The sequence below is a fragment of the Podarcis vaucheri genome (assembly GCF_965113315.1).
Source record: "Podarcis vaucheri genome assembly, chromosome: 15".
Taxonomy (NCBI): Eukaryota; Metazoa; Chordata; class Lepidosauria; order Squamata; family Lacertidae; genus Podarcis; species Podarcis vaucheri.
This window is the reverse complement of record NC_138753.1, coordinates 9,200,456-9,212,901: the sequence shown is the minus strand read 5'-3', so window position 1 is coordinate 9,212,901 and position 12,446 is coordinate 9,200,456. Positions and strand designations below refer to the sequence as shown.

General features: G+C 46.8%; 1 protein-coding gene across 1 annotated transcript in view; it reads right to left on the bottom strand.

The window, feature by feature from the left end:
• Positions 1–4,583: 4,583 nt before the first annotated feature.
• The window catches only part of TNFAIP1 (TNF alpha induced protein 1), a gene marked incomplete at its 5' end in the record, with an annotated part of 9,848 nt that continues 1,985 nt past the window's right edge, over positions 4,584–12,446 (bottom strand). The window contains 4 exons of the mRNA XM_082200176.1: positions 4,584–6,857; positions 9,462–9,657; positions 10,943–10,995; positions 12,174–12,370. Of these exons, the coding sequence (XP_082056302.1) occupies positions 6,636–6,857; positions 9,462–9,657; positions 10,943–10,995; positions 12,174–12,370 (668 nt within the window). The 3' untranslated portion in view covers positions 4,584–6,635. The remainder of the gene's footprint in view (positions 6,858–9,461; positions 9,658–10,942; positions 10,996–12,173; positions 12,371–12,446) is intronic.

The window sequence follows — 12,446 nt, the reverse complement described above, 5'->3', positions numbered from 1 at the left end:
TCCTTATGCTCTTAAAACAAAGTGATTTTTACTTCCGGTTGCATTTAGACTCCCCACATCAAAATGATTTTCACCATCCATTTCTCACCAGGTTATACTGTTCATGTGAGACATGAACAGCCATCTTTCTTGGAGACGAAGGTGGAATAATGTTGCCACCTCCATGGAATGCTCAACAGCTACCGGATCTTTTTCAACTGATCCCTCCAGTTTGGCATCGGTGCAGCCAGGGTATATAACATGCATGCGTGTTTTTGATCTCATCCCCTCTTGTTCTTGAGGGACGCAGAGCAGGTAAAGGGATGTGTCACTGCATCCAAGCAACAACTATCAGTGCAGGAGTGCACAGCTTAAAGCTACACTGGACTCCTCATCAAGCCCATGATCCTATACCTGATCACAGCGTTCAGTGGGGCTTATTCCCAGCAAAATGGGGTGGGGAAATGGGTCACCACCAACAGGGAAAGGATGGTTAGTGAAAATCCAGAAGGTTGCACAACGATGCAACATACAGAATTCATGACAGCGAGAGGTGGTAAGCCGAGAGAAGAAATTTTAAAGATAAATGGAATCCTCTAACTGAATTTGGAAAGAGTAAACGCAGAATAAATGTGGATGAATAAAATAGCTTTTCTGTATGGTGAAATATTAATGGTTCTACATGACAGGTGTTTATAATGTTTGTATTTAGCTATTTGGTGTGGTTGCCATATGTTTCTTGAGAATTAATAAAGTTTAATGAACAATAATAAAAATGCAGAGGGACTCTGACTTTCGTTAACGTTCCTGAATGGAAATCCGAGTCCTGTTTCTTGTGGAAAGCTCAAACCACTTGTCCTCCCAAGGCTGGCGTTGCCATCTGTTTGCTATAAACTTTCCTTTCAGCTTGAAAACGACAAGGGAGCTTGGATCTTCGAAGAAGCTTTCACTTCTTTCTCTTTTTTTTAACACTTCTCCTCCTGCCAAGGATATTATTGCTATCTAATTGCTAGCCAAAAGGAGAAGCTTCCAAGTGAGCAAACACACTCTGAACCTCTGCACACTATCTCTGAAAACAGTCAAATATTTACAAGTTAGAAATAGTCACTAAAATATCATCAACAAAAACAAAAAAGCAGTATTTAAAAATAAATTGCTTTAAGAAAAGTATATTTACTTTAAGAAAAGGACCATGTCCTTTTTTCCCCCTTCTTTTTTTTGGTGGGTGTGGAAAAAGTACTAACTTTAAAATGCAAGTTTTGAGAGCGACAGCTTACTGAGATGTTCCAGCACCACCACTGGAAGTTTAATAAATAATAATACTGTAATAATACCCCACCCATCTGGGGTTTGACTCTTTGTTTAGGATTCGATCAGCACCAGGGTTTTGTATCCTAAATCAGGTGTCAACTTAGCATAACAAAACTAGGAAGATTACCGTATTTTTCCCTCTATAACACGCACCCAACCATAACACGCACGTAGTTTTTAGAGGAGGAAAATCCGTAGGCATGCCACCCGTAGGCATTCCCTCCATAACACGCACAGACATTTCCCCTTAGTTTTTAGGAGGAAAAAAGTGAGTATTATGGTGCAAAAAATACGGTATTTTATTTATTGAATTTGTTAGTCGCTTATCTTGCCCAGGGCAACCCAGATTGTGTCATCACTGTTATGTCATTGTAAATTCACTGTGCTTCTCTAGTATAGGGTATCGCAGAGCAAACTTGTTGGATTTCACGGCCATTTGGGCCTCTGCAGTTTGCTTCAATTTCCCTACAGTTACTCTCTCTCTGTGTACATATCTTCCAACTGAGGACAAGCATTCATGTGGGCTCAGCAGACCAAAAAAGCTTATGCCACAATAAACCTGCTAGCCTTTAGGGCATGGCCAGTGGTCAAGGGTAATGGGAAGACCATAATATTTGGCAAGCACCACATTGGCTAGCCCTAATATAAAGGCTAAGTTGAGCAGTCTTTAGATTCAGTTTTCAAAAGGGCCAAGATGCTGAAATTTGGCAGACCTCCTCTGAAAGCAACTGGTTATCTCAGCTGGGGCCACCACCACAAAAGCCCTGTCATCCTGTTCAATGAAGGAATCATCACGAGGTTCCCAGAGCAAGCCAAACCATCCAAAGGATGACATTCTTCTGATGTCAGAAGCACCTGGATCTGAGATCGCCTGGGAAACCCTTTATTAAATACACATTTCAGTCATAAGATGGGTCCTAAAAAAACAGCACATTCCAAGGATCAAAGAGCAAAGATGTGCATCATCAGCAAACCACCAAATTTGTTTCTGTTTGGGTTTTTTAGCTCTCGCAATATCTCATGGCTTCTATGCTGTTTGCAGACACTGTTGACAGGGAATGTAATTTAGTTCTTAAAGCTTAAAGCAAACTAGGAAAGAGCACTAAAGCGCCAAGGAGACAATCGTGCAGCCTCGAGCAAATCACATTTTGCTCTTTTAATGGGATTTACTTCTGAGTAAGCTGGCTGAGTAAGCCAGGCGTGAGCTGCCCTGCCAAGTACTTCGTGCAACTGTTAAACATGCCATTTCATCGCCAATCTCTAAACCGGGGCAGGCAACCAGCGGCCCGTCACATGCTGCGGGACTGAATCTCCCATCATTGCCCCATCACTGCCTCTGGGGATTTTAAAGTGGGTTTTTAAGGATGTGGAATTGAGGACCAAGGGAGCTGAGGCAGGGAAGGAGACGGCGAGCCTTATTTAAGCCAGCTAGCCTGCCAAAGTTTTCGAACACATAAGGAACATAGGATGCTGCCTTAATAGGATTCAGATCATTGGTCCATCAAGCAGAGCATTGGCGACACTTTCTGGTAGCAGCTTTTCAGGCAGAGAAAATTCCTAGCCCTAACTGGAGATGCCAGGGGTTGAATTTGAGACCAGCATCTAGCTAGCTCAGTTATTTTGCACTGATTGGAAGTGGCCCTCCAGGTTTTCGGAGGGTGAACATTCCTCGCTTTACCAGGAGATGGCAGAGGTGGAACCCGTGACCTTCTGCATGGCCAAGCACATGTGGGAAACCTTTGACCCTCCAGATGCTGGAATACAGTCCCCATCAGCCCCTAGCAAGCACAGCCAGTGGCCACGGATGATGGGAGTTGTAGTTCGGCAACAACCTGGCTAGACAACAGGTTCTCCACATCTGCCTAATGAGAACGGGGGTGCCTGCAAAGACAGAGGACCTCTAGATGCTGCTGGACTACAGCTCCCAACATCCCTGGTTGCCGGCCATTCTGGCTGGGGCTGATGGGAGTTGGAGTCCAAAGAAACATCTAGGGGGCTGGTACTGGATTTCCTCTGGAGTTTGAAGAATTACCGTATTTTTCGCCCTATAAGGCGCACCAGACCACAAGACACACCTAGTTTTTGGAGGAGGAAAACAAGAAAAAATATATTCTGAATCCCAGAAGCCAGAACAGCAAGAGGGATCGCTGCACAGTGAAAGCAGCAATCCCTCTTGCTGTTCCGGCTTCTGGGATAGCTGCGCAGCCTGCATTCGCTCCATAAGATGCACACACATTTCCCCTTACTTTTTAGGAGGGAAAAAGTGAGTCTTATAGAGCAAAAAATACGGTAAATATAGAAAGGACTTGTGCATTGGACACTCAACTAGACAAATCCCAGACCTTGCAAAAGTGAGGACAGAACAGGTATTTCCATCCTGGTCATCATAATTTCATGCACTTGCAATAAACATACAGGCCACCTGCAGCAGGCAGGCAGGGCCTTGGGTGAATTTCTGTTTAAAATGATTACAGACCCAACCAACGTATAAAACGTTTTCCATTTAAGACCCACGTTTGTCTTAACGGGAAGAAAAATTGTGTTGAGAGGCTTGCATTCTTTCCTCCTGGGAAATGCTTATGAAAATAGCTCAAAAATGGGGAGAGAGGGGGCAGGAGAAAGAATGGCTGAGTTATGAGTAAGCAGTGATTGCACTCGGCTCTGATGTATTTTGAAGCTCCATTCTGGCACTGGGTGATGCAAAAAAAGGAGAACACATGGCAGATGTTGAATTTGCCAGAAAACATCTAATTCTACAGCATTTTTGAAAGACATGGGGAGGGGGCGGAATATCCCTATTGGAACATTAAAAATAATCAAGGGGCAATTGCATCCATTTTTTTTGCAAGTGGAAGGTTGGGTATTGCATACAGCAATTCCGTAAGAATCTCCCCTTTTTTTTACTTTTAAAGAAAATCATATTGGTAGCCATTGCAGTGAAGTCTTGAGGCCTTCCAAATAGGGGTGTGTATCTAATATGTAAAATAAGTCAATAAATACATGCAAAGGGTCATGCCCAAGCAGAGAAATCTAGCACGGGCTTCAGAATCAAGCCTCAGTTTTAAAACACCATCCCAACCTCATGTTTCTAGCCCTCATGGATACTTAGAAAAACCTTGAATGTCTCCATGCTCTTCCTCTCAATAGTCAGTTCTACAAGCAACAGCTGGGCAAGAGGATATGGGATTTTTGTGCCTTTCTTAGTAGCTTGCTCCTTTCCACAAAAATGCAAAAACATATATATAAATCTTTCCATGATTGTATACAGGTTACAAGAGAAAATTAGGCCTGTGTGATACAGAATATTGTTTATTTGTTCCGTGCCAGGAGCACAAGGTGTCATGATCCGAGTTACCGGATATATAACCCATTGCACGTTCAGCCAAACATGGGTTAACCAGAAGCAGCGACTTACCTTGGGTGAAAATTAAACCACCATCTAACCACCGAGGGTTAACAACCCGCTAACCGCTGCTACCAGTGACCCCACAAATTCTGGTCCAGCCTATACTTGTGGGGAAGGAGCCCTCCTCACTCCTATGCACCTCAAAGTACCTCCTGGCCTGGACCACACAGGGGGGGACCTTTTGGCCCTTGGGCTGAACTACAACTCCCATCATCCCAGGCCGCTGGCCACGCTTGCCGAGGCTGATGGAAGTTGCAGTTCCGCCACATCCGGAGGGGCAAACCGTTCCCTGCACCTGGCCTGGGTAGCCTGCAATGAGGTCTGATTAAACAGGGAGGTATAGAGCATAGCTAGCAGTCACCATGGAGAATTCAACTCGCGTGCTCTTTGGCTGGGTGGCCAGGATAGTGGTGTTTGCCAGATGTTCTGGACCACAACTCCCATCATCCACTGCTCCCATACAGTATGAACCAAGGCCTATCCAGGAAGCATGGCCAATGGCCAGGGGCCAGTTGTGGTTCAGCAGCATGGGGCCAAAAGTATCCCCCCCCACCTGGCCTAATATCTCTCCCCCCCCCCCGCACCATCCTTGCCTCCATCTCCATCTTGCATACAACACTCATTGTGGTGTGGATTCACTGCCGCAAACACAATGCAGTATAAAAATGTGATTGTTTTCCCCAAACTGAACTGATTGGCGATCGAGTAGGGCGTTGCCCCCCCTGGCTTTTCACTGTATTTCTATAGTGAATCTGCACCTTGAGCAAACAGTATAATGGATCTGTCCCTCCACCACTGCCACCAATGTGCACTTTGTCTCACTCTACAAGGGGTCGTTTCAGTCTCATGGCAAGAGCCACCTCTCTCTCTCTCAGCAGTCTGCTATGAAGGGAGGAAAAGGGATGGAGGAGCAGGGTGTTGGAGGTAGAGGGGGTGGCCTCACCCACTTTGGGCCATGGCCCGCACCCCCCAACAAATCAACTCAGAGTGAACATAACTCTGGAAAGCAAAAAAAGGAGCTCCTGCCCTCTGATCTAATGATAATGCCCATTGACCAATAGCAGATGTTTAGGACTAGGAACAGCATTTTGAGGCAGGCAAACTTGCTGGATGAGCACTGCCTCCCCACGCACAAAATGCGTAAGTTCCTCAAACGGTTTGTGGGGCAAAATCGAAAAAGGATGCATTTTGCTACACCCCCGTTTCTCTTCTGCCTCTCCATCCCACCTCGCCGGACACGCAATCCTTTCAGGACCGGGGTAGGAGGATGGGCTCACTTTTCACCAGAAACCAGTCCCAGTTGGCTTTCCCATTGTTCCTTGGCATCACGTAACAAAATATTTAAGTCAGGCTTCGGGGCTGAAATTCTTCCAGCTCTGGCAAAGAGCATTCTGTAACGGATGTGTGTAGTGTTTGCCCTACATAAGGAAAACTAGTGTTCGGCTTTTGCTCGCCATCCTCAGCACCTAGATTCTAAAAACCTAACAAACAAAAAAGAGGGTTCCCCAAGCAGAGTATGAGACCACCCAGCCCAAGATGGTTTCCCCCCTGCAAGAACCACTCTCAGAGGGGAAGGAAGGAAACCGCAGCTTCTTCTCAAGCCAGAAATAAGTTGTTCAGCAGCTTCTAGAAGAGAAGTTGTCTCAGAAGAACAATTACGGCTGGTAAGGTTTTGGAAGCTGGCATTGTGGATTGCAGGCCCTCGGAGCAACTTGATCTGTGCTGCCGGAATCAGAAGTGAAGCGGAGCTCCGGCGCGATGAAGGAACGCCTGCTTGGGCGCAGGGCAGGAACCGTTCCGAGCACAGAATCGTTCTTGGGGAGGCAGGGTTGGAAGTAGTGGAGGTGCAGAGGACAGTTCCCCTGCTTCGAAGCCAGCCGGACCCTTGCGGAAAGGGCGTCATCCCTTGCGAGTTCCCCCCGCCCCGCGCTGCATCGGCTTAGTGGCCTATCTGCCGGTCGTCGTACGTGCTGTAGCGCTTGACGTGGATGCGACGGACGCGGTCGCGCAGCTCAAAGCTGCCGTCATCGTCTTCGATCTGGGAGGCCTGGGGGCGGCTCCGGCTGGTTGCCTCGAGCAGGGAGTTGTCGGGAACCCGGGGTGTCTCGTACAGCAGGACGTTCAGGGTCTCCTCGTAGATGCGGGCCTCAGGGAACTCGACCTGGAGGGAGAAAAGAGTCGAGGGGGTTACCAGGAGGAGCAAACGCACCAAAGATCACCCTTCTTCACCGACGTTTGTGGAACGCTTTCCCCAAGGAGGCTTGCCAGGCACCCCTGTTACGTATCTTCAAGTGTCAAGCAAGAACCTTCCCTTTTATCCAGGCCTTTGGCTTTTTAGCTATGGCCTTTTAGAGTGAGTAGGATGCTTTCATGCATTATTATTACTTATTGAACTGCAATACCTCAAGGACCGCCTTTTTCCATATGAACCTTACTCAGACCCTGAGATCGTCTTCTAAGGCCCTTCTTCGTGTGTCTCCTCCACGAGAGGTCCAGAGGGTGGCAACACGAGAACGGGGCCTTCTCTGCGGTGGCTCCCCATCTGTGGAATGCTCTCACCAGGGAAGTTCGCCTGGCGCCTTCATTGTACACCTTTAGGCACCAGGCAAAAACGTTCCTTTTTAACCAGGCCTTTGGTTGATCTGATTTACATCCTATACCCTTTTAAATGTGGTGGGTTTTGGGGGGGTATTGGGTTGTTGTTTTTATTTTTATTATGTATTTTGTGGTTTTATATCTTGAACTTGTTTTATTCTGTGAACTGCGCTGAGACCCCCAGGTATAGAGTGGTATAATAATAATATTATTAATATTATTAATAAATAATAATAACAACAACAATATACCGCCCTTCTGCCGTAGATCTCAGGACAACCCACAGACTAAAAATACAAGATAAAAACACAGAATGCAAACAAGAACAGAAAATAACCACCACCACCTATTTTAATGTATGGATTTTTAAAATATAAGCTGCTTTGACTTGCCATAGCAAAGAAAAAAAGAGACAAGCAAATTTAATAAATACTAATAACGGAGGCCAGAGGGAGCAAGTCCTCTCAGCTACTTCCCCCTGCCCTGCTGCTGAATCTTATTCAAGTAAATACAAGCCTAAGTTAAGGGCTTAGTTGCTTCCCCATCCCAGACTCCTCAGCTGCCTCCTTCGCTCCACTGCGCCAGGCAGCAAGAGAAGAGCCGGGGTCCTGAGGGCAGGGAAAGAGGTTGTAGCTTCTGCCTCTGCCAAAGCGCCTTACACCCTTCGCCATAACTAGGAGCAGCAGAATCTCGCAAAAAGAAAGCCCTCACCGATCACAGTGACGAGATGCTTACATGCACAAAGATGGGAGGACTCATTATTGCCTGCTATAGAAGAACAGCTGTTGGAATTAATGGATTTGGCTGAGATGGCCAAGTTGGCATGCTTAATTAAGAGAAAAATCACTGTTGACATTTATTAATGATTGGAAACCCATCAGGGGCTTTCTGAACAATAAGGAAAATGAACTTGTGCAGTATCAGGTTTGAAGAGTAAAAAAACGGTTGGCTATGGAAAGTGGAAGAGTTGAATGTTCTTATGAATTAAGAATTTTGCACAAATTTTTAAAGCTCATAGACAGAGAATTGGAAGTTTTCTCCTTTTATTCTTCTCTTCTCTATTTTCTTTTAATTTTCATGTTTAAAAATGCTTGATATTTGTGCTTATTTCAGTATACTTCTTTTTTTAAAAAAAATTATTTCTGTATACTGTGTTTTCAAGCTTTAATAAAAATTCAAGGGGAAAAACAAAAAAAGAAAGCACAAACACGTCAAATTGGAGCGCTCGGCTTTCCCTGTCCCCAAGGACTGGTTAGTGGGACACTGGTGTGTGAAGTTTGGCACCCTGCTCCCCATTTTTGTTTCACACGACACCCTCCCTTCTTCAGACTGTTGCAAGTCAAATGCAGTGGGGACAGTCAAAGCAAGAATGCCCAGAATTCCCTTGACTGCTTTGGTCTATTCTTATTTTAACTTTTTGAAAGTTTTATATTACTGTTTTGCATGTTTGTTGTTTTAGATTTTTTAGATTTGCTTTTTACAATCAAGATGTGTACAAATCTTCTGAAATAAATTAATCTGGCAGGCCGCCGTGAGAACAGGAGGCGGGACTAGATGGACCCCTTGGCCTGATCAGCAGCCTTGTCTTATGTTCTTATTGGATTATAAAGTTATATATGGTCCAATACATGTGCTTTGGACCATATATAACTTAATAATCCATGTGCTTTGAGAGGGACGCAGGTGGCGCTGTGGGTTAAACCACAGAGCCTAGGGCTTGCTGATCAGAACGTTGGCGGTTCGAATCCCCGCGACGGGGTGAGCTCCCGTTGCTCGGTCCCTGCTCCTGCCAACCTAGCAGTTCAAAAGCACATCAAAGTGCAAGTAGATAAATAGGTATCACTCCGGTGGGAAGGTAAACGGCATTTCCATGCACTGCTCTGGTTCACCAGAAGCAGCTTAGTCATGCTGACCACATGACCTGGAAGCTGGACGCCGGCTCCCTCGGCCAATAAAGCGAGATGAGCGCCGCAACCCCAGAGTCACGACTGGACCTAATGTTCAGAGGTCCCTTTACCTTTACTTACCTGTGCTTTGATATAGGCTCTTTCCCTGGCCTATGGAGGCTCCGTAAAATCCTCCCCTGAAATTTGCTCAGAAGAAGCCACACAGAAAGGGATGTCTGTGTTGATAGTCCCGCCCCCCAACAGAAACCACAAGGTCAACATACCTTGGTTTGCTTCTTCTCTGTAGCGTAAACTATGGATGTGCAACAGACTTCGGCCAGCTTCCTCCCCTGACCGTAGAATGACCAGCAACAGATCTCATCCCCAATCACGTCTTTGATGAAGAGGACTCTCCCGTTGAAGCTGAGGGAGAGCTTATCAAACAATTCTATGTTCTTCAACAAATTGTCGTCGGAAGTGCTGAAAAAATGATTTTAAAAAAAGAGGAATGACGTATGTGGATCATGGGCTTGTGACAGGGCCTTTTTGGTGGCAGCTCCCCTGTTTGTGGAATGCCCTCCCTGGGGAGTTATGTCTCCCACCCTCGTTATTGACTTTCAGGAGGATGTTAAAAACATTCCTGTTTCCTCCAGGTGTTTGATGGCTGAAAGACACAGTTCCTGGCAACCCTGAAAGCACTGGTTGAATGTTTTAACTGTTTTCAGAATGCTTTGTAAAAAGAAGTTGCCATGATGTGTTTTCCACCCTGGGCTCATTTGCAAGGAAGGGCAGGATATAAATTGAGTAAATAACCATTTTTTCACATCTGGATTCTGCCTCGCCCCCCCCCCCAAAAAAAAGAGAGCTCAGAGGTCCCTCTGCCCATTTTAATCCTCACAATAACCCTTTCAGGTAGGTTGGGCTGAGAAGATGGGTGACTGACCCAAGGCTGCCTAGCAAGATTCACAGCTCAGTAGGTATTTGAACCTAGGGCTCCCTAGTTGGAAACTTCAACCCCATTACACGATGCTAGTTTTCACATGCTCAACATCCGAAGCACAAGAAACCCGTCCTCACACTCTTTATCTGAAGGAGACCAAGTGAGCAGTGGAAGATCCGCTTGCCCCAGGGTACTCAATAAGAACAGGCTGAGCGGTTCCAGTTAAAATAAAAATTAAAAAGAAAGAAAAGAATTGGTAACAGGGCAATGTATGGCCAAGACTGTAGGCAGCTGCTGCCAGTCAGAGTGGACAATGCTAGGACTGATGGGCAAATAAAATAAATAGGAAGCTGTTTATCAGACTATTAACTGCCTATCCTCCACAGTATTTTAAATTTAAATTGGGAGAGCTGTGCTGTTTCGCACAGCAATTAAATCAAACCTTTCCAAATATTAATAAGAGAGAGAGGTTTGCTCCAGCTGAAACCAACATGGAATAAATATGAAATAAGCCCGGGTTCATTGTCCTTCACATTTACTACCAGAAACAATAAATTCAACACCAGTGGCGTAGCGTGGGGGGTGCAGGGGGGGCCGGCCGCACCGGGCGCAACATCTGGGGGTTAGGGTTAGGGGGCGCGAATCCACGGGTTAGGGGGCGCAAATTACTTGCCTTGCCCCGGGTGCTGACAACCCACGCTACGCCACTGTTCAACACTGTGGGGAAGGTGTCAGATATTTCTCAAACTACCGTGAGATGCTGGACTAGATGGGACACAGGCCTGATCCAGCAGCCTCGTCTTAGGGAGACAGCAGAGACTTTACCTTGTGTAGGAATACTTGTTGTTGCTCCTGTTATACAGCAGCTTCACCACAGGCTGGAAGGAAGAGGGGAAGTGTCAGAAATATAGAGCTGGAAGGGACCACAAGGGTCATTCAGTACAACCCCCTGCAATGCAGGAATCATTCGCCCAATGTGGGGCTCAAACCCACCACCCTGAGATTAAGTCTCGGGCTCTACAGACTGAGGAAGAAGACGGCTAGGTCACGCTGCCCAGTCAGGGCCTCTCCTGGGCAAAGGAGTCTCTGGTGAGCCCCCTTTGTGTGGCACTTTCTTGAGCCTATTTGTCAGTAGTAGCAGCAGCAGCAGCGGCAAACACACCCAAGGGTGGCCAGGAGGCTCCCTGTTTCTCCACAAACAGTAAAAGGGAACCTTTTTTTGTCTGAGGGCCACATTCCCTCCTGGCTAACCTCCTGAGGGCCAAATGCCAGTAGTGGGCGGGGCCAGAGACAAAAGTAGGCAGGGCCACACATGCAAATATTGCCTTTGTGTAGTCCAGGGGTAGGCAAACTAAGGCGCGGGAGCCGGATGTGGCCCAATCGCCTTCTCAATCTGGCCTGTGGACGGTCCAGGAATCAGTGTGTTTTTACATGAGTAGAATGTGTCCTTTTATTTAAAATGCACCTCTGGGTTATTTGTGGGGCATAGGTATTCATTCATCCCCCCCCCAAAAAAAAATATAGTCTGGCCCACCACATGGTCTGAGGGACAGTGGACCGGCCCACAGCTGAAAAAGGTTGCTGACCCCTGGTGTAGTCAGTTAGTTTCAACACACACTGACATGCCACTCCCTGTAGTCTCCCCCAAGGAGCATTTTTGGACTTCAAAGACACGTTCCAGCCAGGAAAAAACACTCAGGGGTGTGAAGTAGAGGTGGTGAGGGATGTCTGGCTTGGCGGGAGCTCAGAGGGGTCTGGAGGGAGTCGCCTGGCTCCGGGGTCTGGGGTTCCCCACCCCTGGCTCCAGGGCACTGTGGAAAGTTAAAATGGTGGGGATCCTTTTGACCCTCTGGATGCTGCTGAACTACAACTCCCATCATCCTTGGCCACTGGCCACACTTGCTGAGACTGATGGGAGCTGTGGTTCAGCAGCATATTGTGAGTCAAGGGCTCAAGCCTTCTATCTCCCCTTTCTGGGTCTTCCTGGGGTACCCCAACCCACGAATTCCCCATCTCTGGACATTCAAGAACAAGACCTAGAAGGAAAAGCACCCACTTTCATTGCAGATTCGATGAGCCTCTCCTCTTCTTTGGGTGATGTGATGACCGGGATGTTGCAGACGGGCTTGTACGAATCTTTCTTGTCCTGCAGAACAGAATTACAGACACACAGGTAGATGAGTGCTGGTTCCGTGTCCCCTTCTTTGGGGGAGCACAGAATCATAGAGTTGGAAGAGACCCCCCAAAGGTCATCTAGCAAGGCAGGAATCTCAACTTAAAAGCACCCAGGACAGATGAGCCTGCAAAACGCAGAAGTCTATACCCAGCC